General features: G+C 31.5%; 2 protein-coding genes and 1 long non-coding RNA gene across 6 annotated transcripts; 2 read left to right on the top strand and 1 right to left on the bottom strand.

Annotated features, from left to right (window-relative positions):
• The first annotated feature begins 2,592 nt into the window (after positions 1–2,592).
• LOC105151248 (uncharacterized) lies at positions 2,593–11,405 on the top strand. Its single transcript, XR_846811.2, has 2 exons — positions 2,593–4,915; positions 4,996–11,405. It is a non-coding gene; the product is annotated as an uncharacterized LOC105151248 (long non-coding RNA).
• Positions 11,406–11,574: 169 nt separating this feature from the next.
• Ipp (inositol polyphosphate 1-phosphatase) lies at positions 11,575–15,452 on the bottom strand. 2 transcript variants are annotated; one of them, XM_087414010.1, is made up of 6 exons: positions 15,273–15,452; positions 14,749–15,200; positions 14,414–14,657; positions 14,037–14,307; positions 13,614–13,782; positions 11,575–12,370 (listed from the first exon to the last, which is right to left on the bottom strand). In XM_087414010.1, the coding sequence occupies exons 3-6, from the start codon at positions 14,624–14,626 to the stop codon at positions 11,920–11,922; spliced, it is 1,104 nt and encodes a 367-aa protein (XP_087270136.1). In that variant the 5' UTR covers positions 14,627–14,657; positions 14,749–15,200; positions 15,273–15,452; the 3' UTR covers positions 11,575–11,919. The 2 variants fall into 2 exon arrangements, with proteins under 2 accessions (XP_087270136.1, XP_011063146.1); XM_011064844.2 differs by lacking the exon at positions 14,749–15,200.
• A 1,236-nt stretch (positions 15,453–16,688) lies between these two features.
• On the top strand, positions 16,689–25,827 carry Pep (Protein on ecdysone puffs). 3 transcript variants are annotated; one of them, XM_011064841.2, is made up of 10 exons: positions 16,689–16,848; positions 18,550–18,868; positions 19,115–19,267; positions 20,206–20,435; positions 21,035–21,332; positions 21,543–21,701; positions 21,792–22,032; positions 22,112–22,306; positions 22,418–22,602; positions 22,670–25,827. In XM_011064841.2, exons 2-10 carry the CDS (start codon positions 18,563–18,565, stop codon positions 23,153–23,155), a joined length of 2,253 nt encoding a protein of 750 aa, XP_011063143.1. In that variant the 5' UTR covers positions 16,689–16,848; positions 18,550–18,562; the 3' UTR covers positions 23,156–25,827. The 3 variants fall into 3 exon arrangements, with proteins under 3 accessions (XP_011063143.1, XP_011063144.1, XP_011063145.1); XM_011064842.2 differs by lacking the exon at positions 16,689–16,848 and having other exon boundaries at positions 19,118–19,267; XM_011064843.2 differs by lacking the exon at positions 16,689–16,848 and having other exon boundaries at positions 21,038–21,332.
• Positions 25,828–26,056: the final 229 nt, after the last annotated feature.

Here is a 26,056-nt window from a genome sequence, read left to right as displayed (position 1 = left end):
TATGTTTATATTTTTAATTTAGGCAATGCCTCTGTGATATTTAACATATGCAATATATAGATTTAACAGATATTTACTAATACAAAGAGAAAATAACACAATTTAAAATACTTTACCTTTTTGCATGTAAAATATGTAACTAGTTATATAGAACATATTTCTTCAGCAAAATTAACATTTATAATATATTAAATCAACACACACATTTTTATTTATTTATTCTTAGGTCCGTATTCAGAATGATGTTAGAGCGTTAATATGATATAATTTACGTTACTATAGAATTTTAGAGATAAAAACGTTTTTGAATACGGACCTTAGAATTTATATTTTAAAACTACATTATTTTTATATTATTTGTTTACTTACCTACCCAGCAAACAAGAATGGATTAAAATGGATAAAAATTGTTTTCTATCCGAATGCGTATTTTATATATATATAAAAAAAATAGCGAATATTTTTTTTGGATTTAATTAGATTCAATTAGATGCAATTGGATTGAAAAACTGCATTTCCTATTGCATTTCAAAATTTTGAATTAAATAGTATTCACAATGCACAGAAAAAGCTAATATTATAATATTTTTAGATTGAAAGGCATAGAGAGATGCTTCGTGTAATTCCTATAAATGAATAAAAATGCATTCAAGATTGAAAAGCATTCATTTTAACATTCGTGAATCAATATTTCTGAAAATCTGAATCCATTTCAATTCATTTCAATTTATTCTCGTTTGCTGGATATAAATTGTTATTTTAACATTGAGAAATGTTAAATTTTAATTTAACACAAAATATTCAAATAACACAATCATATTATGTTAAATTAAACTCGAATGTTAAAAATTCAACTATTGGACTAGTTCATATACCACATTGCGCGTTCTCTTTCCAACTCCTGTTCTCCTACCTATTGTAGTATACAGTGTTGGAACAGATATCGTTTGAAAGATATCTATCATAGATCATTAAAATGAAAAGGTCAGGGTCAGCAAACGAAAATGGATTTAAATGGATTGAAAATTTTCAATCCATCCGAATCCATATTTTAAATCTATAAAAATGAATTGAATTTCATATAAAAAATTTTTATACGGAATTAAAAGTTTAAATAAAAGTGTAAAAGTTTAAATAAAATAAGCAGTAATTACATGCAATTCTATAATTATTATTTTAACAAGTAGTTATACAAAAAATATAGCTGGATAATAAAAGAAACGTATTAATATAAAATATACACAAAAGCGATTAATTTATTAAATTATTAAAAATAAGGAATTTACATATGTAACATTTATTATACATATTTACGTAGTTCTTTTTATGTTTCTTTTAATTATTAAATGAAGTAGAATTCATGATTTATATTTTTACGGTACAACTTTTTTTTAACTCAGTTGAATTAAAACGAAAAATTTCTTATTCATAATTCTGAATAAAATAGCATTCATGATGTATTCTTAAATGAAACAATGGATTTTCTACTCACAATTTTGAATAGTATTCATGGCTCATTTTAAGAAAATAGACCATTAAAAGAAAAACTTTTTTTTATTCAATTGGATTGAAAAACTGCATTTCTCATTCAGAATTTTTAATTAAGCAGTATTCACGATGCATACCATACCACACAAAATACTATAATATTATTTTTAAATTGAAAAGCATAGAAATATATTCCATGCCATTCCTATAAATGAATAAAAATGCATTCAATTGAAAAGGAATAGACATTTGTTTCATGCATTCCTTTAAATGAATAAAAATGCATTCAGGATTGAAAAGAATTCAATTTAACATTTATGAATCCGTATTTCTGAAAATCTGAATCCATTTTAATCCATTACAATCCATTCTCGTTTGCTGGGAGCCATATTCAAAAACAGATCTTTAAACATGTAAACCTTTCAAAATTTAAATGATTATCTAACAATATATATTACCATGAAAAATAACTGATATATTATTCAAGGTCTCAGTTCAAAGTAAACATACATAAAGCGTGTTCTCAAAAAATATAAACCTTAAAAAAGTAAACGATTATCTGATAATATATTATCTAACAACATACATTACCATGAAAAGTAACTGATATATTATTCAAGGTCCCAGTTTAAAGTGAACATACATAAAGCGTATTCTCAAAAATGTACACCTTTAAAAATTTAAATGATTATCTGATAATATATTACTATGACAACTGATGTATTATTAAAAATGCCAGTTCAAAGTGAACATACATCAAGTGTATCCTAAAAAATTTAAACCTTTAATTTAAAAAAATTTAATTAAAATGTATCTTAAAAAAAACCTTTAAAAATTTTAATGATTATATGATGATATATTATCCTGACAAGTAACTGATATATTATTGAAGGTGCCAATTCAAAGTGAACATACATAAAATATTATATATTTTATCTAAATTTAATAATATGTAATCATAAAAAGTAACTCATATGTTATTGAAGGTGCGAGTTTAAAACGAACATACATACATACAAGTAAAACAGATTACAATTTGATTCTAGAAAATAAATGCTATATGTTATTCTTAGTGCACAAAATAAAAGTTTATTGAGATTCGATTTGAAATTTATACTAGCCCATACAATGAAAAATAATTGCTTGTAATTCCAGAGTACCAATTTGTTAATGACTCGGAAAAAGAAGATGGCGGCTTGCTCTAAAAAAACTTTCGATGGATGGAATATTGAAGTAAAAGAATTTAAAAAATGATTCAGATTAAAAGCTTCTAATCTTTTTTTAGTCAAATTTCGAATTTTCATATCAATTCCGATTTTGAGTTTATACCGTATTTTCAGCAAGTGATTTATTAATCAAAAAATATTACCTTATAGCCTGAAACTAGCAAATATTAAGTAAACCCAAAATTCATAAATAAAAAGTTTTCGGGTCAAGTACAAAAAAGCTATACGGTTAAAAAATTTACTGATTATTTGACGTAATATATTCACTTCGTTATAGAGCTTTTGAAAATATCATTCTAATGTAATACTTTTCGTATTTCAAGTTTGTAATAATTAAGGGGATGGACGGAATAAAGGTCTAATTAGAAAATCTTGATTTTAATAAAAATTAAAATAACTTGCAACTTTTTTATTATACATAAACGAGTATCAAACAGTATCAAATAAATTTATGTAATATTTTTAAGAAGTTATAATATTTCTCTACGATCAATATTATATAAAAAAGCTAATTTCTTAAAAAAGAGCCTAAGTAGAGTTGTGCCTTTAATTCACCCAATTCCTCTCAATTACTCTGTAAATACTTCGATATTATTTCTAAGTGGACACCAAGAAACTCATCAAAGTTTTGAGAGTAGGCTGCTATGTTCTTTTTCCGAGTCATTAACAAATTGATACTCTGGAATTACAAGCAATTATTTTTCATTGTACGAGCTAATATAAATTTCAAATCGAATCTCAATAAACGATTTTTATTTTGTGCACTAAGAATAACATACAGCATTTATTTTCTAGAATCAAATTGTAATCTGTTTTACTTGTATGTATGTATGTTCGTTTTAAATTCGCACCTTCAATAACATATAAGTTACTTTTCATGATTACATATTATTAAATTTAAATAATATATACTTTGTATATGTTCACTTTGAATTGGCATCTTCAATAATATATCAGTTACTTGTCATGATAATATATCATCATATAATCATTTAAATTTTTAAAGATTTAAATTTTTAGAACACATTTTAAATAAATTTTTGAAGGTTTAAATTTTTTAGGATACACTTTATATGTATGTTCACTTTGAACCGACATCTTTATTAATGTATCAGTTACTTGTCATGATAATATGTTATCAGATAATCATTTAAATTTTTAAAGATTTACATTTTTGAGAATACGCTTTATGTATGTTCACTTTAAACTGGGACCTTGAATAATATAATATATCAGTTACTTTTCATGATAATGTATATTATTATATAATATATTATCAGATAATCGTTTACATTTTTAAAAGTTTACATTTTTGAGAATACGCTTTATGTATGTTCACTTTAAACTGGAACCTTGAATAATATATCAGTTACTTTTCATGGTAATGTATATTGTTAGATAATATATTTTCAGATAATCGTTTAAATTTTAAAAGGTTTACATTTTTGAAGATCTGTTTTTGAACATGGCCTGACCTTTTCATTTTAATGAATTTTTAGGGATATATCACCTACTTTTCAGAGATATACAGGACAGCTTTCTAGTAATGCAAGTATCACAAATGTATATATTTTTGACTCTTAACTTTCTATAAACTACAATTTATGCAATACAGTTAGAAAAAATTGAAGCATATGGTATATACATATAATTATATATCATATGCATATATATTATATATTTAATAGTATATATGTAACTCATAATTATAATAAATATTGACTATACGTTACATATTTATTTCAATTGTAACAGAATGAATTCTTAATATTCTATGAATATACTTAAAATAAAGAATTTAGGCCCATTCTCGTGAGGATGCAACCATATTTTCTTCGTCTCTGCGATTTTAACACAATCTTTAATATTTATTTTGATTACAATAGAATGAATTTTTAATATTGTATGAATATAATTTTTTTTTGTTTGCGAGGAGGAGAAAAACACACATAGCCCCTCATCCGGAATGCTCCCGAGGAGAATCTAACCGGACTAACAATCAGGAGCCGGTCTCTTGATTGTGCAGGATTCGATGAGTCTATGTATAAAAAAGGACAGCGGACATCATCGTTTACCTGTTAAAAAACTCCCCCTATTCAGCATCTCCGCAAGCTACATTGGGCACACCTCGGAACCGCCCCGGCGATATTTCATCAGGGTGCACTCAAGTCGTATACGCTCCCACCTCCATGATATTCGAAGTTAGAATCCTACCCTATATTATATTAAATACTATCGTAATACGTATATTATATATACATTTTTACATGGTTATTATCAGGCCCGAGCTAAAAGAGCCCTTTGCCTCTTCAGGGCCTGACGCTCCCATTCGGCCCGCTCCTTCTTGCGAGAAGGAGACCGCATGACGGTCTCGCAGAAATCCGCGAGAGCTGTCCAACACGCAGCGGAGCACATAGCTGCCCTGACAATGGAGCCGTACGTCCTGTCAAGGACATCGAGCCCCAATCGCTCAAAAAGTGACGTCCTCTCCGCAGCCCAAGATGGGCAAAACAATAGCATGTGCATCGCCGTATCCGCAGTCGCACGAATGCGCACAAATCGGTGACGTGTTACGCTGTATCTCAAAACAGTAGACCTCAAAGCATCCATGACCCATTAAAATCTGGATCATGCGAATTATATGAATATACTAAAAATAAAGAATAGGCCCCTCCATCGTCCATTTTTTGAGAACGCAACGACATTTTCTTCGTCTATTTGATTTTAACACGATCTTTGACATAGAGATTTGACACAAAGATTGGGAAATTTTTTGGTTGATTTCTTAAATCATCGTATTCCAATCAGTGTTTGAATTATTTTGGAAACGCGCTGCCGTAAAATGTCCAACACTTTCGCTCCAAGATGGAAATGCCTTAAGGGTTGCAGATTATAATCTGGCTACCAAGTTAGCCTGGGAGGGGAATATGGACATACAATTTATTGGAAAAAAATTAGAGTTTTTAAACTCATCCTTTAACAAAATACACGACAAAATCGGAGAAATGCAATATAGACTTTGCAATAATACATTCCAATAAGTCCTTGGCATCGGAACTGTGGAATTTTGTGATGCGTTCATTGAATAACAGAGAATGCGGTACTTTAGAAGCTGCGGACACACTGTTAGGAATCCCTTGTATGGTACAGATAGTGATATCATTGTCAAATGGATTGACGTTAATGAGATGAGAAACAGAAAAGTTAAAACATTTAATGAAATTAAAGCTCTCGATGAAAATTCTACGAATATTTATTGTCCATCGCTCATCGATGATTACTATTCAAGCAAATCTAAGGAATTAGAATCATTTAATTTGTACGATTTTGCCAGATTTTGGGAAATTCGAAACAGATGCCAAAAAATGACGAAGTCAAGTGTTATAAACTTGTATCAGTTTATTTAAAAAAAAAATGAAAAAAGTGTTATTTAATTAATCATTATCGATTTAATGTAAAAATTGAACTCGAAAAATATTTTTACTCGTTGCTCCTTTTGTTTAAACCGTGGAGAGATTTGAGTGAAATCAAAGGTGCATACGAGACTTACACGGATGCCTTTAAGAATTCAATGTCTGCTTTGACGAAGGCGATGAAATTCACAAAAGGCTCGAAGAAATACAGCTTTTGTGTGCGTTGCTGAATTAATCGAGAAGCGCGAAAATGATCTGAAAACAGCAGATAGAGACAAATTCGATGACAATGAACTGGATTGCAATCCGATAGAGGCTGACAACGCGATGAAAGATCTGATAGATTTTGGTAAGATTGACACCCCGATTAATTTATCGCAAATGATGCGCGATTGAAGGCGACGAAGGCCAGAAAAGTCTTCGATAGAATATGTCAAGTTTTACAAAATAAAAATCAGATTCTGCGACTGTACATAAGTAGCGAGGGTGATACAGGAAAAAGTTTCTTATTGAACCGATTAAACATTGGATCAGATACATTTAAAAAAAGCGACTGCCATATCTGCTCCCACGGGTATCGCGGCATTCAATATCAATGGCTTGACGATCCATAAAATGTTTCAACTACTCGTTACCCATGAATCTATGGCAAAATATACGACTAAAGAGTGTCGAATTAAAGACTGTCGAATTATTTATAATTGATGAAGTATCTATGATTTTGAATGTGACATTTATGTTTATCAATCTACGATTATGTGAAATTGATACGACAGATGATAGTTTCTTTGGCAGAAAACACATTCTTTTGTTTGGAGACTTGTTGCAGTTTCCCTCTGTAAAAGAAACAATCTCCGAAAATATCTCGATCAGAAATTCACAAGTATTTAAGTACCATGGATGGATCTGATTCTTGGAGAGGATTGTTCGATTGCAACGAACTCTTGATTAATATACGACAAAGATGCGACAACATATATCGTAATATATAATACTTTCTAAAATACGCATAAGTTTGGTAACGGATTTCGATATCAATGTTCTTCAGTCGAGAAAAATCTATTTTAAAGGAAGTAGTTGCGACGAAAGATTGAATAAACTTTGCACTTATATGAATCAATTACCAGTTGATACAATATGTTTATTACGCACGTGATATTTGTGCAAGGTTTTGAACATGGCAATGCTCGATAAAATTGACGGTAATAAAATTGTACTGATAGCAGAAGATGATGCCAATTGTGCTCCAGCATTGAAAAAAAGAGTGCACAAAATTTTGGAAAACAAAGATGATAAAGTTTTGGAAACAGCTTGAAAGAGTAATAGCGATTAAAATTGGCGCTAAATTAAGTGATGATTCGACGAGACATTGATGTAACTTTGGGACTTGTCAATGGAATGATAGGCAATGCAGTTAATCGCTCTGTTGATGGAAATCATATTGATTCCATTAAAATAGTTATTTCGGATAACAAAGAAATCACAATAACGAAAGTAGATATTAAATTCGAAATATTTCACAAAATGATGGTACATCGGAAATAATTTCCATTGTCTCTCAGTTATAATTATACACTTAGGAATAACTATACACAAAAGTCAAGGAATTAGGAAAGATGGAAGGGCCCATTCTTTATTTTAAGTATATATTCATAATGACACGCGTTACATCAACTGGGACGTAATGTCAGTTGTATAACGACACGTTGCAATAATGACCATCAGTACACATCCACTAGAAATCTGTACATATATTTTTTTTATCTCTTTATCGACCAGTTTTAAAATCGATCTATTTTAAATATATATATACTTGTCATTTTGTAATTATAACATTGAGAATGACCTTATCGGGCTCGAAACGTCGTTTGTTATTTTTAATTTGGCTTAGTTCTTTATACTTATATGCAAACTTTGAATAGTCTTTTTATCATATTTCGGTAACTTTTACTTAATATTATTCCTTTTCTTCAATTTGGAATTATTACTTATTAACATAGACCTGCGGCATACGATACTTGTCTTCCCACTACATTTCTTGCAACCTTCGGAAGGTTAAGCAGTCACCTATCTCACGTTAAGAAGTTATGAAAAATGGAATAGGGAATTCAACTCTGATGATGCTGATTATGACATATTAGTCAATGTAATGATCCTTAGTGACCATCGAAAGACAATTCACTTCCGATAACCTTGACTCTTCCACACATTATGAAAATCATCAATCTTCGAACCATCAATCTTTGAACAATCTTCGGAGAATTGTAGCAGTCACCCATCACGCATTACAAAGCTATCTAAAAAAATTAAAACGATTCTTACTCATATTATTAAACTATTTAACTCATTATTATTTAACTCATATTATTATTAAAGTCATGACCCTGAATGACCATCGGACACTTTCAACAGACGGGGGTGAGAGAGGACGAAAGAGAGTGAGATAGAGCGAAAAAGAAAGGGGTGGTAAGGGTGGGTGGTGGAGGAGGAGGGGGTGAAGTTGGTCGAAGTTGGGGGAGATGTGAGTGAAAGGTGAGAGAGAAGAAAGATGCATATGACTGCGGACAAAAAAGAAGGAGAAGAAGGAGATGTTACTTCATTTTTCATGAAAATCATCATTTTTCGACCGCTTGTATGCCTAGAACGGCTTGACCGATTTTTATTTTTTTTGACTCAAATTATTCGTGGCGATGCCGCCTTTCAGGATATGTTACGTGCGATTCAAAATTTTTTATATTTTAGTAGTTCTGTACCCCCCCCCCTCCCAAAAAAATGGACTTTGGTGGCTCGGGATAAAAAACTTTGTAGTGTCTTTATGTCTTTTACTTTTTTTTTAACATAGCCAGAGACACTACCATGTCTCCTGATATAGGTATAGATATTACGTAGAAAATGTATTTAGGTATAAGTACAGATACATTTTTTTATAATTACCTAAGTATAGATACAGATATAAGAAAAAAGTATCCGAAAATTTAGGTACTTTTTAGGTACTTAAAAAAAAAGAAAAAAAGAAAAATGAGAAAGTAGGAAAAAATAGAGAAAACGAAAAGAGGAAAAGATATAAGCAGCATAAAATGCTACATTTTATTTGTTTGTTTTAATACATAAAAGAATATCTTTATAATGAAAATTTAAGTCAAAACAACAAGCTGCGTTCATATACAGGAGGTTCCCGACCTACGAGATCACTTCTCATGAGTGGATACATTGAGAGAAATTATTTTGTTATAGGAACAAATCAAGGGAAAATAAATGTGATATTTGTTAAGAAAACGATCGATTAATTACTATTGCAAATTATTTCTAATTCGTCAATGTAATAAATAATCAATAGTATCGCTAGCAAATAAAAGGTTCATATGTATGTATACATAGAAGTCGTAGACGATCAACGAGGATCTTAAATCATAAGAAATTGATCAATTCTAGTCAAGTATTCTCTCTATATTTACCTGTAATTGATCAGTTTCCCTCGACTTAAGTTATCCCACGATCGTCTGTAGATTTGTTCGCATCGCATGTTCTAACACGTTCCAATATGCTCCTATTATAGCTCTTACTCCAACGCGCTTGATAGAATGAGCAGAAACTATGATAGGAGCATGTTAGAGCTTGCGACGCGAACAAATCTTATGATTTTTATGATAAACGATCCTAAAGTCTATCCAAAAGATAGGTTAGGTTCTATATAGTTTGCTTCTATTACTAATAATTAGTTGGTATAGCAGACTAGTAACAATCACAATAAATCAATTGTTGTCACATATTTGCCGATTACTTGTTAAATATAAACTGGTGGCTTATTAAATTAACAAAATCCTTTCTCTCATTGTCAGTGTAGAACGGATTAAATTAAGTCGAAAAGTTCTTTATCATTTTGCAATTTTCGCAATACTTTAAGAGATAATAATTTCTAAAGATCACCAAATAAGCACATATCCATCAAGACTGTGCCTATCAGTTGCAATCGATTATCGCGCGAGGACTACTTGATAGGCGCGCGCTAAGCACCATAACTCAAGCAGCGCTTATTATCAAGCAGTCATTATTCTCCGCGCAACAAACGATCTTGACCAATAGGCGCATCCTTGATGGTATCCGCGCGGATACGTGCTCATTAAGTGATATTGGGTCAATAAAAAACCGCGAATACTTTTTAGATGACCCAATATTTAGAAATTAATACTCCTAAAGTATTGCAAAAATTGCACAATGATAAATAATATTTAGAAATAATATTTAGAAATTAATACTCCTAAAGTATTGCAAAAATTGCACAATGATAAAGGACTTTTCGACTCACAAGGAAAGTTTCACAACTGTCCGGAACCGATTTGATTCTCCATGAAATATGTTGTCAAACACGAAGATCTAAGAGACACGTATTTTTTTATATGCTCTAAATCATGTTTAAGAGGTTAAACATTTCTTTGAAAAAAAAACGGTATTTTTCTTTCGAATATCGTCAGAAGTATAAAAGATGGAAAAAAATTTTTTAAACAAAAGTTGTACGGTTTCAAGAGTACTTCAATGTTGTAAAAAAAAAAATTTTTTTAAATTTTTTTACCACTATTAACTATTGTTAAACAAAAAAAATTTTCAAAACTTTTTTTCTTCATAACATTGAAGAACTCTTGATGATTTATAGTATAGTATAGTAAAGATGATTTATATTGGGTCATCTAAAAAATATCCGCGGTTTTTTGTCACTAGATGGTCAACACATCTAGTAACAAAAAACCGCGGATACTTTTTAGATGACCCAATAGATAATAATCAAAAATTAAGTTTCTAATATAACATGAAATAAAATGTATAAGTACCTTGTGTATTTAAAACTTAAAAGATCCAAAAATAACTAGATACAAATACAGGGCCCTTATTCTTGAAAAGAAACGTATACAAAAGTCTAAGAAAAAACTACAGTGTATGTTACGTATACTATAGTATTTTCCTACTAGAATTTCGTATATGTTTCTTTTCAAGAATAGAAACCCAGGTATCTCCGCCTATAAGGATCTAGGTAATGCATTTAGATACAGCTAAAGTATCTAGATACTGAATCTAGATCTTTTTACTTAGATAGGTTCCAACACTGGTAGTATGCAGTTCTCTTATTCGTCCATTACAGTTCTATATCCATGCTTTCTTTCTTCCTCTCGTTGCAATCCTGTACTTATCATGTTATTCGCGTTCTTCTTTTTTTTCGCTAATTCTTTTTCCTTTACACTGATTTTATTGAATAAATATGGTAACAGATGTTTATCTAAATAAATTGTTGCATGGAAACCATACAATATAATTATAATTATCATATACTAGTTTAATATAAATGATTAACCAAATTTTTTTTATATTGTGTAATATATTTTTTTTACATTGTATAATCATTGTATACAAATAAAAATAAACATATATAATTAATACAAATTAAATGACCTCTCTTACTTAGACTCACATTTATTATATCATAATTAACAATTAGAATTACATCAATTAGCAAACAAATCTATTTGTCAAATCAACAAATATAATATTAGTGGATATATTTATTAGATACATTATATATATAATAAATATTTAGGACAATTGAATCAAAGTTCACATATATCACAAAATAAGTATAAGAAACAACTATGAAAACATCATCCAGAAGTTTTCGCATGAAACTTATAGAGTAGAATATGATTTTTATTTATATAATCATACACATAAATAGTAATATAATTATCATAAAATTTTTTAAATTCAATGTCAAGCTTTAGTATTAATATATCTCGTCATACTTATTAACGAGATTTACATAAAATACACTTGAAGGTTTCCAAAATTTGAGGATCTCTGTATGCTATCAAACCTGCACGATTAGAGAAATTTGTGCCAATAGGTAAATAATTCACGCTTAGATTGTCTGAATCTGGATTCACAATAAATTCTTTAAATTCGATGATATTTCCACCAACCGAAGACAAGAGAGCTTGTGGTCCACACGTGTCCCATTTATAAGTGGAACCCTTTGACAAGATGTAGGCAGCCGCCTGTCCAATAGCGACGCTCAGTATCTTGTATCCTGCTCCTGTTGCTTCCACTAATCTGAATCCACTGTTTAACAATTTTGATTTTACATCTGCATCTTCAAAGTGGCTAAGTAAAATGATTTTATCGACGTTGCACGCATTACTTATGGAAGACTTCGCGACTCCACCTCCCAGAAAACCCCAGTAACATTTTCCTGTCCATCTGTCCAATCAATACAAAATATAATGAAGTGGAAAATATAAAACGAGTTTTGTTTGTTTGGTTAAATATATTTTTTAATAATTCCAATATAAAACGTATATAAACGTTTATGTCAAAAAGAATTGCTTTTAGTCTTAACAAATATGTACTTTAACATACTAGCAATTTAAAATGTCGAAGTTGGATCTTCAAAATAATTGTTTTAAAATAATTCAAACTTAAATTATTAATATATACTATGTGCTTGCATATATACCATATTATAATTTTTTCGAATTGTGTCGAATTGTTGTCTCGATAATGGCTTAGTACGCTCGTACGGAATACAAGAGATCCGGGTTCAAGTCCCGGCCGGGATAATATTTTTCGCAATGAATTTATTAACAGTTTGTCAACATACTAATATCTTTATAACATGCTTGATTGTATCATCAAATTATTAAAATTGCTTGTCAATTTAATTCGCGATTACTAGAATAGTTTTAATTATGTTTATAGTCCGGAAAAATAATTCGCAGCACAGTTCGAAAAGATTACAATATGATATATATGCAAATACATATATAGTATATATTAGTAATTCAAGTTTAAATTATTTTAAAACAATGAAGATCCAACTTCGACTGTAATAAGCATTTTAAATTTCTAGTATTAATTGTGTTCTCACAAAAGGGATCTAAAATAAAAATTCTTAATATTGTTTGCTTTAAAATATATGAAGATGTTAATAAGAGAAAAAAGAAAAAAATTATTATATATACATTGTGAAAATTTTATTAAAAGTATATCGTTTTAACATCATCTATATACGAGAAGCGCCATTTTGGATCAATGTATATTCTTTAAATGAATTTATCTCAGAAATGACTGCGTGCCGATTACTTTCGAACTTTCAACACAATAAATCTGAAATATTAATAATCCCCCTAAATTAAATAAGAAACATCTTAAAACCTGTGAAGAAGGTCTTGATAGTTTAACTGTGAGAACACTCACATGGAATGTTAAAAATTCAGTTTCGATCTTTGGCCAAGGCAATAATTTTTTTACAGGTTTTAGATATTTCTTATTAAATTCAGGATTATTAAAATTTTAGATTGATTGTACTAAAAATCCAAAAGTAATCAGCGTGCAGTCATATTTCTGAGATAAATTTATTTAAAAAATACATACATATATATTAATAAATAAACTGTCTTGTTTCTAAATCTTATTGTTTATTGTTTCTATTCTACATACTTACTGCGAGTCTATATTGATGCAAAAAGGTTGATTAACTACACCCAAAACTGGTACTCCAATACTTTTTTTGTAGACTCCAATTAAGACAGTGACACAACGTAACCCACTCAAATATAAACCGGTCTGTTCATCTATTGTCTCCATTGCACTTATGTAATCTGCTGTTGAATCTACAAAAGTTCCACGAATTGCTCCACAGGTATGCATTTTATCAAACTATAAAACAAACAAAAATTCTTACAAGTGTTGTGTCTCAGTTTACAGGCCAATTATGATTCTTAACAAAAGAGACATAGCTTTATGTTTTACCATAATACTGTCCAACTTTTGTATTTTTTTCAGTCTTTTCCTGAATTAATGTAAATTTACTAAATATCAATAGAATATAATAATTTAAAATTACTGTTCTTACTTGTATACTTACCAATTGGATCTATCCAAATACCAAGGTCTTCTATATTGACATCGAAATCATTGGGAATGTCTAATGTGATTGGCACGTCTGAAAGCTGAATGTCTTTATGGACTTCGGCAGCAAGCAACTCTGCTGCCACAGCATCATTGCCCATAACTTTTGTCAGTAGCTGTGTTGTATCTTTGCTACATGAACAGATCTCAACAATAATAGATTCTCCCAAGGTATTGCTGAATACATTGGTTTCTTCACCTTGTACTATCTTGGCCAACTCTGGAAACTATTTATGACAAATTAAAAGTTTTACATTGGAAATAAGTTATTATATTAAGATATTTTTCTAGCATTTTGTACTTCCATATTTAAAATTTATTTTTTGTACTCACTTCAATTTCTATGTCATGTCTGATAGTTTCTTGAATGAGAACATCAGCTAACGTTTTGAAATCTTGGAAAAAACGAGGGTTTTTCTCTTCTAAAGATTTTTCTTGTACTAACAATTGAAAAAGAGCTTCCTTTTGCCGGCAAATTCTAGCAATGTTTGCTGCCTTCTCTGAGGCTTGTAAAAGAACTTTTAACAATTTACTACCGTTTCTCATTTTCTTTTTTTCTAAAGACACAGTATGTTTGCTAAAAAAAAATAAAAATTATTTTTATATCATTATCGTGTGCACATCTATTAAAAAAGAAAGAATATACTTTGTGTCATAAGAAACCTTACAAGCTCTATTGGACGTGTATGTATGCGTAAAAATTAAAGATATTGATTTTCTCTATAAATATAGCATAAGCACAATGTTCTTTGTGCACAATGAACAATATCAATAATTACTTCAAAATAGCATCACTCAGAATTAATAATTTCGTTCTATTACAAAAAAATAATCGCGGCTGCAGAAAATATATCAAAACAGTTATGAATGCGGATATATTTTATAAGGCGCGATTAAAATTTTTAATTATAACAGAAAAAATTACACAAATATAAAAGTACTCTTCCGTAAAAATTCGCAAATGAGAAAATTGCATAGAAATCTTTTTAAGGGTGCATTCCGAATTACGCATGGAGTGATATGATATTATTTGATATAACATCATTTCATCCTGTTTTATTCTTCGGTGAACGAAGACAAATGATGCATTGTGCGCCTTGTACCTAATTCGGAACGCACCCTAAAAAAATTATGTATGTATATAGCTAAATAACTTTAGTAAGATGAAATGATATAAGTAGTAAATATTTACCTAAAAGTTCAGTATAAATGACCGACAGGTGAAAAAAAGATTTATATACAGGATGTAGAGTGAAGGCCTTAAACTAGTATGGCTTATAATGCTAATATCAACATTAGTTGACATTAGGTGGCTAGTGACAGCCAGTAACACCAGAGAGAAACCTGAGAGAGGATATGAGGGCCTTTTTGTAACCGCAAAATACTTGTGCACTATCGCCCTCTGAAGAAGTAGATGTCAACTACATAACAACATCCACTTTTTTTGCGGTGCTCCTGATGGAAATAAATCATTGAAATAATTAAAATTTATCTAAATTAATTGAGATTTCAACGATTTCAATAATTTATTTTCATCAGGGACACTGCAAAAAGTGGACGTTATTACGTAGTTAACTTCTTCAGAGGACAATAGTGCACGGAGGCATTTTGCGGCTACAGGAAAAATAAAGGCTTAAACACAATAGGCACAGGCAATAGGAAATAATGAGTCAACTAATCAGAGTTCTGGGATATAATATCGAACTACACATCAGAGCTCTGACGGCTCGTTATTCCCTGTTGGCTGTGCCTATTGCCTGTGCCTATTGTGTTTAAGTCTTAAAGCTCTTAATATTGGGTCATCTAAAAAGTATCCGCGGTTTTTTGTCACTAGATGTGTGTTGATGGTCATATATCTAGTGACAAAGTACCGCGGATACTTTTTAGATGACCCAATATATCGGGTGCTTTCCATTTGATGACACAAGTCGACATAAACGTCGTCCTATTCTTCTTGACATTCAGAGAATAACAAAGATAGAACGACACTTGTGTCGACTTGTGTTAACCTGTGTCATCAAATGGAAAACACCGCTCAAAGTAGCGTAAGGCTGCATTTTCATGCTGACGCTCGATTTAAGCATCAAACATCACGTGATCAAAATTAACGAATATCAAGCATCAATTTTGATCACGTGACCTGTTATGACGCTGAAAATGAGCGTCAGTATGAAAAAGCAGCCTTACGCTACTTTGATGGGTTTTCCATTTGATGACACGGGTCGATACAAGTCGATATAAGTGTCATTCTATCTTTGTCACTCTCTGAATGTCAAGAAGAATAGAACGACGTTCATGTCGACTTGTGTCATCAAACAGTGGAAACAGCAACCAATCAGCTGGGTGATATGAACAATGGTGTAAAATAAATATTTTTTACGCTATTGTAAAAATCGCTTCGTTGATTAGTTACTGCTTCCGTTGCTTGACGCTTGATGCTTGCATGTGAATGCACCTTTAAGATAACTTTATACCTAGTTCACACTAGACGCGATGGGCGATGAACGACGAGCGATATCCAATAAAAGCTGAGCTTTTTCTGACGTGACGACATAAAGCAAAGCTCTTATTGGATATCGCTCGTCGCTCATAGCTTATCGCCTCCAGTGTGCAGTAGGCATTATGGTGGATAGTCTTCCTTAATTCCACAATTCATAATCGGAGAGAATCCGCCATTTGCGATCGTTCGCTGCATTCGTTTGCATTTCGTTCCGCTTGTTGTGATCTTGTCAGCTTTTCTTCATATTACGCGTAGTGTCATCAGTTTGGTAAGAAAACTTCAAAAAAAAAGACTTTACTATAACACATAAATCAGTATCTCGGTAAATCGGAGTTTGTTTATCGATTCCTTCACTGAGTATCGTGTATGCAAAAATCCGGTTCCACGATCGATCGTATTTTAGAATTGCTTCGGTCAGACATTTATTATCCGCCACGTCGTTTTGCGAGGCTTTGGTACAAAATAAGATGTGTTCTGTTTTGCGGTTATAGCACTTATAAGTATTATTTGTCCTTATTTCATAGCAAGAATGAATTGTTTACAGCGTGTGAACGTTAAAACGGAATGCACTCATAGTACATATGTATTGTATTTTTTATATTGTGAGATTTTTCTATTTGTATATAATAATAGTTTAATAGGACAAATTTCATTTTTACATGCAGCGCACGTGTGCGTGCACACGCGCGCATATATATATATATATATATATATATAATATATAATATATTATATAGAGGAAAGGCTTCTATTATGAGATACCAAGTTCATTTTGAAATGTTAGAAGTTTATGGGCAGAATTTAAAAAAATAATAGGTCATTTTGAATTTAATAAACTTTAAGATAACATTATATAAAATTTAATTCAAATTCAATTTTTTTTAAATTAAAGAAATGTAAAAAGTGAGCAAATCGCAAAGTAAAAAAAATGTGCTCTTAATATGAAATGCCCCAGGAAATCGTAAAACGCAAAATATATCGGTATTGCAATTAAAAAACTTTATTTCATGTTTCTAAAACGTAAACAAACAGCCAGCGTGCGTGAAAAATAAGCATGTGATAGATTATACCCAGAACTCGTCTTCAGGTAGTTGGAATCAAGCATCGCAGAAACAGGTACTCGACGTTCCGGTTGTCCTTTTCATTATTGTACAATAACATTTACTCTTTAGCAACGATTTTCACTATACAATAGGTGCATGGGTTATTTCATATTAGAAATATCCTGGATATCTCATATTACGATTTTCATGGCCTTATGGTTTTACATTATTATCAAATCGAACTTCTGTAATTAAACAATTTAACATATCCTATATTTTTCTATTAGTATGGCCTTATCACTACATGAAGAATTTACCAAATATTTATTTATTAAATAATAAACAAGGTTTAAAGGCTCATCTCAATGAAATTTGAAGCATTTAAATTCTAAAATCTTTTTACAATGACTACAGGCATGATCTAATAATGAATTTTCTACTAGTTTTTAGTTCTAATAGTTTTCAATCGAAGAGCAATAAATTCATGGTGGAACCAATAGATAGTGTTTATTAGTTTAGTAAAAACGCTGCTATTTTATACTAGGTGCCTATCTCAAATAGGTGGCTTTCCTTTATATATATAATGCGTGCGTGCGTGTGTGTGTATGATGATGTGTATTATTTTATCGTTGCTTTGGAGAACAGACTTTATTTTAGAATTCTGCTTCTATTAATTTCATTGTTATGTTAACAAGATGTATGCACGCACAGTATATTTATTTAGTATTAAAATTTAATTATTGAAAAATCCATATAGCATAATTATTACAGTAATTATCATTTTTATATAAAAGAGAAAGGAAAAGAAAATAAAAAATAAAAGACTAAATTTTTCAAAAATTATTGCAGAATATCCTGCATAGATTGGTTTCCTTTTGAATAAGAATATATTCAAGATTAATATGTTATTTTTAAATGTTGATCAGCATTAGGTACACAATGGCATATAATCGTGGAGTGAAAAGAGATTCCTTTAATCGAGGGACTTTCAATCGGGGTGTTAGTGGAGGTGGTGGTAATAGAGTTGGCAATAACAGTGGCATGGGAAGTAACATGGGCGGAGGACTAAGTGGGAGTGGTGGTATGGGTGGAATGAATCCCTGGGAGGGTGGCATGATGCCTGGCAGAGGCATCCTGCCTACACCCAACAACAATCTCTCCTTGGCATCGCCGCAGGCACAACTAGCAATCGCCAGCAACCTCCTTACAAATTTACTCCGTAGTCAGCAAGAGGCGCAACCACAGGTAAGAGAATCATTTCTATTTGATAATTCAGTTTTCATGCTCAATAGTAGAATTCTTTAATGTCTTATCTGCAATTGTCGCTATTGTTAACTAACAATAGTCAATGAAAGCCATGCTTTTTTCCAGAATAGTCCTTGTCATTGGCTATCACTAATTAACAATAGTGACGATCGTCAATAAGATGTTAGAAAATCCCAGTGGACTTATTATATTTAAGTGGGCTCATTTAACTCATTCATTTAAAAGCAGGTACCGTCTCTTATGAGTCTGGGAAATAATTATTCTGGACCTGGACCAAATTATCCCACTCAGCAGAATTATTCCTCCGGACGATTCGGATCTAACGATCGACCGGCACGGCATCCCATGAAGAATCAACGTCCTCAGCCATACAACAAGGTAAGAAATTTCGATTATAGAATACGTCATTTTTTCTTACAAACCAAGGTAATCTTTAAGACAATTCTTTTGACACCTGCTTACGATTTTCTTCTGTATCGTAAACAGGAGTTATAAAATGACAATCTGTAGTCCACGCTTTCTCGCATGGACACAAACTGTCTTTAACTATTTCCGAACGTTATAAATTCCCTTTCTTAAACGAATCGATTATATAGGATATATCGCTCACTCAATTAGACACGGCTGGCGAAATCACTAAGATATAATAATTCTTGTTGATGGATCAGCTTTGTCTGAAACGGCTTCTAAATATCATCTATAAAAATATTTCATTAAAAGAGCACTGTTGAAAAACGTGTTGATTTCAGAATGTAAATCTCAATTTACTACTGGAAGTTCACTGAAGGTTTTTGCAGGACTGAATTTGTATATTGCCTCACATTACAATCTGTGTAACCAAAGTCTTCTGTCCACTAATGTGATATTAAAATCAATGTGGTTGCACTTTATTCAAAATACTACCACTTGTACACACGAGTTGCATTTTTCACTTGATTTCTTCACGTTTATTAGCATTCACCAAGTTTTACTCAAGTATTTTTAGTGGTAAAAAATCACGTCTACTTTTCATAATTATGATCGTATCTTATGATCATTGCGATCGCGCCTGTATATATACAATGCGTTTTCAACTTGAAATCGGGATGCACTCTACAGTTTTCTCCTTTTCCTTCCATACTTGGTGTGGAAATGGAAGAAAGAGCTTCGGTATTTTACCGGCTCCGTCCTGTTTCCATTTATCGATTGTAGAACTGTTCTCTACCTCAAATCTCAAAGTGGTTTCTAGAACCAGTATCTCGATTTGAGAAGACTCACAGTTACGTCAGATACTTCTCATGATGCTTTTGGTCGTTTGACCTCTACTACTTAACTAGATGGGCAATCGAGCCCGAGATGGCCCCGCTGGGCGACGTGGCCCATCCGCACAACAATCTCGTGCACCCCAGTCTGGCAGTCAACGTATGAACGGAAACCAAATACAACATCGCAACGATAAATCTTCTAAACCAATTCCTGCCTCTAAACAAAATCAGACTGCCAAAAAGGAACAGCAGGATGTTAAGACCTCTGATAGCGAAAAAGCAGAACCGCCTGTTCCGAAAAGGTAAGCTCCCGATTACCTGTGATTGGTATAGTTTCTTCAAATTTCAGTAAGTCTTCAGTCTCTCCAGATTATTTGCCTAAATACATATATACATATACATATATTTTATATACGTTTCTTAATGTTAGCTACATATGTTTTTGTATCAGTCTCAGAAAAAAATTTTTTCTCTTTTATCTATATCTTTCTTTTTATATATTTATCCTATACCGTCAATGCAATTCAACTTATATTTCACAGACATTGGTCAGAGTGCAATGAAATTTTGCTGTTGCTTTCCGTAATTTCTTCTCCCTGTACATTTATCAAAATGTATTTTGACGTATATTGTTCCAATCGGTGATAATATACTTTATATTCTAATAAGATGTATGTATTACATCTTCTTATACACTTCTATATCGATGTAATTTTTTTTATTTGTAAAGGGATTTTATATGAATCGAGATAAATATTATGACTTGCAAAATAATATAATTAAATTTATAATTAGAAGTTAAAATTTTCATAACAAATTTAATATACTCAGCTGTTTAAATTGATAATAAAACTTTTCTTGGAACATAAGTTTTATCTTAGATTATTTATAATGTAAACAGCAGTGATGCAGATGAGTCTGAAGATAAGAAGCGCGATTGGAAGGATGAGAAAAACACGGAAGAAGTAAAAGTTGAAAAAATGGAAGATGAAAAAATGGACGATAGCGAGAAAAACGTGGAGAAGTCGGCTGAAGATTCTACGAAAGAAGCAAAGGATACCTCTGAGAAAACTGAAAAAGAGAACATGAAAACGACTGGCAAGAAATCGGAAGTTAGACACGCTGAAAGTCGTTACTCCGAAGTTCCGATGAACCATATGTTTTGTCATATTTGCAATAAGCATATGTGGGATGGATTTGTATGCATCATTGATGAAATTATTAGGTGTTGGAATTAATTCGTAGCGTTTTACAAGTGATGGGAAGTACTTTCATTAATGTATTTTTTAATGCTCATGTGAAATAAATAACATTCTTTCATTAAAAACGCTACGAATTAATTCCAACACCTAATACCAAATCTTCTATGTAATCGCCGAGAATTAATTAATTTTTATATTTGTTCGCAGTCCTTCGAAAATCATTTACGCGGACGTGCACATCAACTGATGATGGAAAAGTTGGATGAATCGTACAAATTGAAAGTCGATTTAATGAGACACGAGCTACGAGTTGCTGAGGAGCAGCGTGAACTTAGTTTGAACAATTCGAAACGACGTGGTAAAAAAGTAAGAATTATATCTCCTAGAAGAGTTGAATATATGTATATACAGATTTAATAGTAAGGGTATTTGTATTTATTTATAATTTCTTGATAGGTCTCTGTAGATTTCAATGTGAGAGAATATTGTACAATGTGCGATCTGAATTTTTATGGAACCTTATCTACACATAGGAAGAGCGAAAAGCATCAACAATTGAAAACATTTTTGCATCCTCGATGCTTTCCTTGTTTAAAAGAATTTCCGTCTCGCATAGAATATGACGAGCACTGTTTAACACCGGCTCATATGAAGAATGCCGTTCAATGCGAGGAACAACGGAAAAATAAAAAGAAAGGTAGTGAAGAAAATGAATGAAAGAAAACATTTGCGAATTAATATTTCGAAGAGAATTTTTAATTGATAAATTTTTGTAGAAAAACTGGCAAAGGGAGAGGCGGAGGTTCGTACTGCAGAAGATGAGGAGAAAGATGTGTGTAATGACTCGAAGAACGAAAAAGAAGAGGATTCAGGAGAACAAGAATACATCACGGATATTATGGAAAATTTAACTGAGAAGAAACTCAAGATACCGTCTTACAAATATTGCCGTCAAAATCATATCTTTATTGGTATGGATTATTGAAATTGGAAAAATATAATTTTAATTTACATGAACTAAAAAAAGGAAATATACGCGTATTTTTTTTGTATTAGTTTTACAAGAAATTATATTTACACAGGCAAATCTATGGTCAAGGAGGTCCAAGGATTTTATTGCGAGCGTTGCCGAAGATTTATGCTCTTAGCTGAAGATATGAACGCTCATCTACGCAGCATCACGCATTATCGGAACTTTGTGGCAGAAGTAAAGTCATTAACATTGAATGTGCCAACTACAGAGTCGAAAGAAACTGAACAAATTGATGTAAGTAATTATATCCCGTAAAATAAAATAAAGAAAATCTTGTAAAATTCTTGTATCATATTTACAGAATGAGAAAAATGTTGAAGTTAAGGAAGATTGTGATGTACATTGGAAACGTCGTAAGATTAGTCATGATGAAAATGATGATGACAAGCCGAAGGAGCAGCAAGAGAGTAGTGCTGATAATGTAAATGTAACACCGAAGAGATCGGACGGAGAGGAGAAGTATGATCCATTGGAAGCCGATGCTGCCGAATCGGAGGAGGAGGAAAATCGCGAAGCGGAGGAGGATACGAAAGAGACCGCCGTGGAAGACGCTACTAATATACAGGATGTAAAACCTTCAGTTGATGAAGTGTGGGCAGATATGGATAATGACAATGATGTTGAAATGGGTAACCTGATCGATGAAGCGGATGAAAAAGAACATGTCGAACCTGAAAAGTCTGTACCGAAGATAGAACGAAATCATAGTCCTCAAATGAAACAACCTAGAGGTCGCGGATTCGTACGCGGTCGCGGTGGTCCGCGTGCCAGGAGATCTCGGCGATAAGATAATGCCGATTTATGGAAATATGAAAGTAAATGTGAGAAAAAAATAACGTTGACATAAGAAAAATTTAATTCCGTATCTCATATTCATTCGGATAAGTTTTAATGAATAGAACACGTTTTTATCACCGAAGCGTGGGATATTAATATACATATTAATATTGCACATTATATTAATATTAACATTATAACAGAACATACATCCTTGGTCAAAATATTAGGCACCTATATTCTTTTTATTAATCGGAAATTATATCGCTTGAAAAATTATATTATTTGCAGCGACGGCCGAACTTAATCGAAGACTTTTAAAGTTCCAAATTAAAAATGTCGATAACAGTGACATTTTAAATTCAATTCTTACATTATTATTCTGTCTTACTCAAACGCATACATCTATCCTTATTTAACATATTGCAATGCCATTTTTGCAAGATCGAGTAACTACTAGTCACAATTACTGCTTTGTTTACAGTCTTTGCTAAGCATACACGTATACATGCAATTTGCAAATCAATAAAAATCTTTTTTTAAGCTTTTAATCTTAGTTTTATAAACACAATATTGTTCGTTCACATAATCGAACGAACAATGCAATGTTATTTTGTCCAAAGGACCCATAAAACTGTTATATTAAGGAAACGTCTATGTCAGATGATAGCTCTAGGAGTTGCAAAATAAGTAAGCTTTTTTTGATTTTTAGGTTAAAATATACCATCTTCTAATTTTTGCGTCTAATTCTGTAAAAGGATTTTGTATTTCATTCAGTCAATTCGGAGATTTTTATATAACTGTAATGTTTCGATGATTTGACCACTCCAGATACTCTATTCTGTAACTTGTTAAAACAGTAACGACATTGTTGCGCAGCTTTTTATACTATAAAATATCTTCGCAATAATATCGTTACTATCTTAACGAATTACAAAATACGAACTCAGAAGGAGGGGGGAGGGTAACGATCATCTAGGAGTGGAACCGTGAAAATTTTTATGGGTGTACGTATGTATGTACGTATGATGTATATATATATATATACACACAGGGTGTTTCTTAAATAGCGGACACTAATCATATAGCGTAATTCCTAATTAAAAATTGAGCCGAAAAATCTTCCACAATTTTTACAATGTTGATGAAATATTAATTTCTAAATATTGCCGAATAAGCGCGTATCCGGCTGCCCAATTATTAATTATCGCGAAAATTACAAAATGGTAGAGGACTTTTCGACTCAATTTTTAATTAGGAATAACTATATGATTAGTGTCCGCTATTTAAGAAATACTCATAGTGTGTGTGTGTGTGTGTGCGTGCGTGTGTGTGTGTGTGTGTGTGTGTGTGTGTGTGTGTGTGTACATATATATACATATATATACATATATATATTTACAAATGGCATCCAAGAAACTTCAACATGTCATTCATCGCTTGTGATGTCAGATTCAATATGGCCACAACAGCTACTTAAGAGCTTAAGGGAATGCCTAGGTAGCGATCATGTATGCCATTTGTAAATAAAGAGAATTTGTAAAAAAAAAATAATCGCTTATAAAAATGAGCCGCCCTTCTCCCTTACAATCAGTAAATAGTCGTAAAAGGCATGTAAAGTGAAAATAGACGCATGTGCATTAAGAGTTTATTCAAACAGCAAATGACATAAATCAATTTTTGAACTTGAATGTTAAATAATGGTTAATAAAATGCCTAATATTTTTTGACCAAGATTGTACATGATGATTGATGGTAATTCAGAGCAAACAAGCTAATGTGTTTTATCATCATTTTGACGTCAGTGATGATAGATAGCTTGTTTGCTAGGAAGTTCTTAATTATAAGTTTATAACTATAAACAACTTAGGGAGCGTTTATATTAACCGTAACCATGATGTAAGAATACAAGGTGTACCATTGCATATAATGGCGATATCATTCAAATTTTGACCTCTATACATTTTCCTGTGTATAATAGCGTTGGAATAGCCAATCAAATTTTGCCCTCAAATTCACTCCTACTACGCATCTTCGGGAATGGTACATCTTGTCTGTACCGTAACCGTATGTTGTAATGTGTAAAAATTGATCAATCGAGTATTCCCTTCTTACAGTTGAATGAGAGGGGAATACCTGACTGTGATTAGTCGATTCTTATAAATTACGGTATACGACCAATATAAACGCTCTCTTATACATTAGCACCATGGAGAGATTCAGAATTTTTTTTATACAAATGATGAGCTCTTCTCTTTAGCTACAACCATGATAATCTTTCTATTAGTGTATTCGATTTACTGATTCAACCCGATTCTGAGTCAATGATCTGTTCTGTTTAACTGCAAAAGAAGAGCTGAATTGTGCAAGAAATGCAGTTAAAAAGAACAGATCGTTGAGTTGGAGTCAGATCGAGTCGGTAAATCGAATACTCTGTATATCATATTTTAAAATCATTGCTGACTACACACACACACACACGCGCGCGCGCGCGCGCGCGCACACACACACACACACACACAAATGATAAATATTGGATATGTCACTAATATAATTAGAAGTTGTGTATATGATACCAAGAAAAAGGACGTTGTTTTAAATGTAAACAAGAAACTTCATGGAATTCTAAACACACAACTAATATGATGATATACGTAATCGAAATACATAATGTCAAATTTAGATATTTGTCTCTTTGTTTTCCATACACAATATATATCCATAAGAATATTCTTATATCATTTATTAATATAAATGGTAAAGGCTATACAAGAATTTCTAATTCTTTATTATGTTCCTCACAACAAAGTAAATGCATCCCCTTATTAATTTAAATTCTTTAAAAGATTATTAATGATTTTTCATTGTAACATTTATGTATTCAAGAGATACTGGAAGTGATGTTACATTT

This window comes from Acromyrmex echinatior, chromosome 15 (genome assembly GCF_024713525.1).
Source record: "Acromyrmex echinatior isolate Ae372 chromosome 15, ASM2471352v2, whole genome shotgun sequence".
NCBI classification, from domain to species: Eukaryota; Metazoa; Arthropoda; class Insecta; order Hymenoptera; family Formicidae; genus Acromyrmex; species Acromyrmex echinatior.
The sequence above is the reverse complement of the archived record's forward strand: the minus strand, read 5'-3'. Positions and strand labels throughout refer to the sequence as shown.

Coding starts and splice junctions, on each gene's coding strand:
- Ipp (XM_087414010.1), bottom strand. CDS start 14,626: ATGAGAAACGGTAGTAAATTGTTAAAAGTTCTTTTACAAGCCTCAGAG. Junction 13,783..14,036: donor TATTTGGATAGATCCAATTG/GTAAGTATACAA, acceptor GAACTTTTGTAG/ATTCAACAGCAGATTACATA. Junction 12,371..13,613: donor TGCATCAATATAGACTCGCA/GTAAGTATGTAG, acceptor TTGATTGGACAG/ATGGACAGGAAAATGTTACT.
- Pep (XM_011064841.2), top strand. CDS start 18,563: ATGGCATATAATCGTGGAGTGAAAAGAGATTCCTTTAATCGAGGGACT. Junction 21,702..21,791: donor CGAAACGACGTGGTAAAAAA/GTAAGAATTATA, acceptor ATTTCTTGATAG/GTCTCTGTAGATTTCAATGT. Junction 22,033..22,111: donor ACGGAAAAATAAAAAGAAAG/GTAGTGAAGAAA, acceptor AAATTTTTGTAG/AAAAACTGGCAAAGGGAGAG.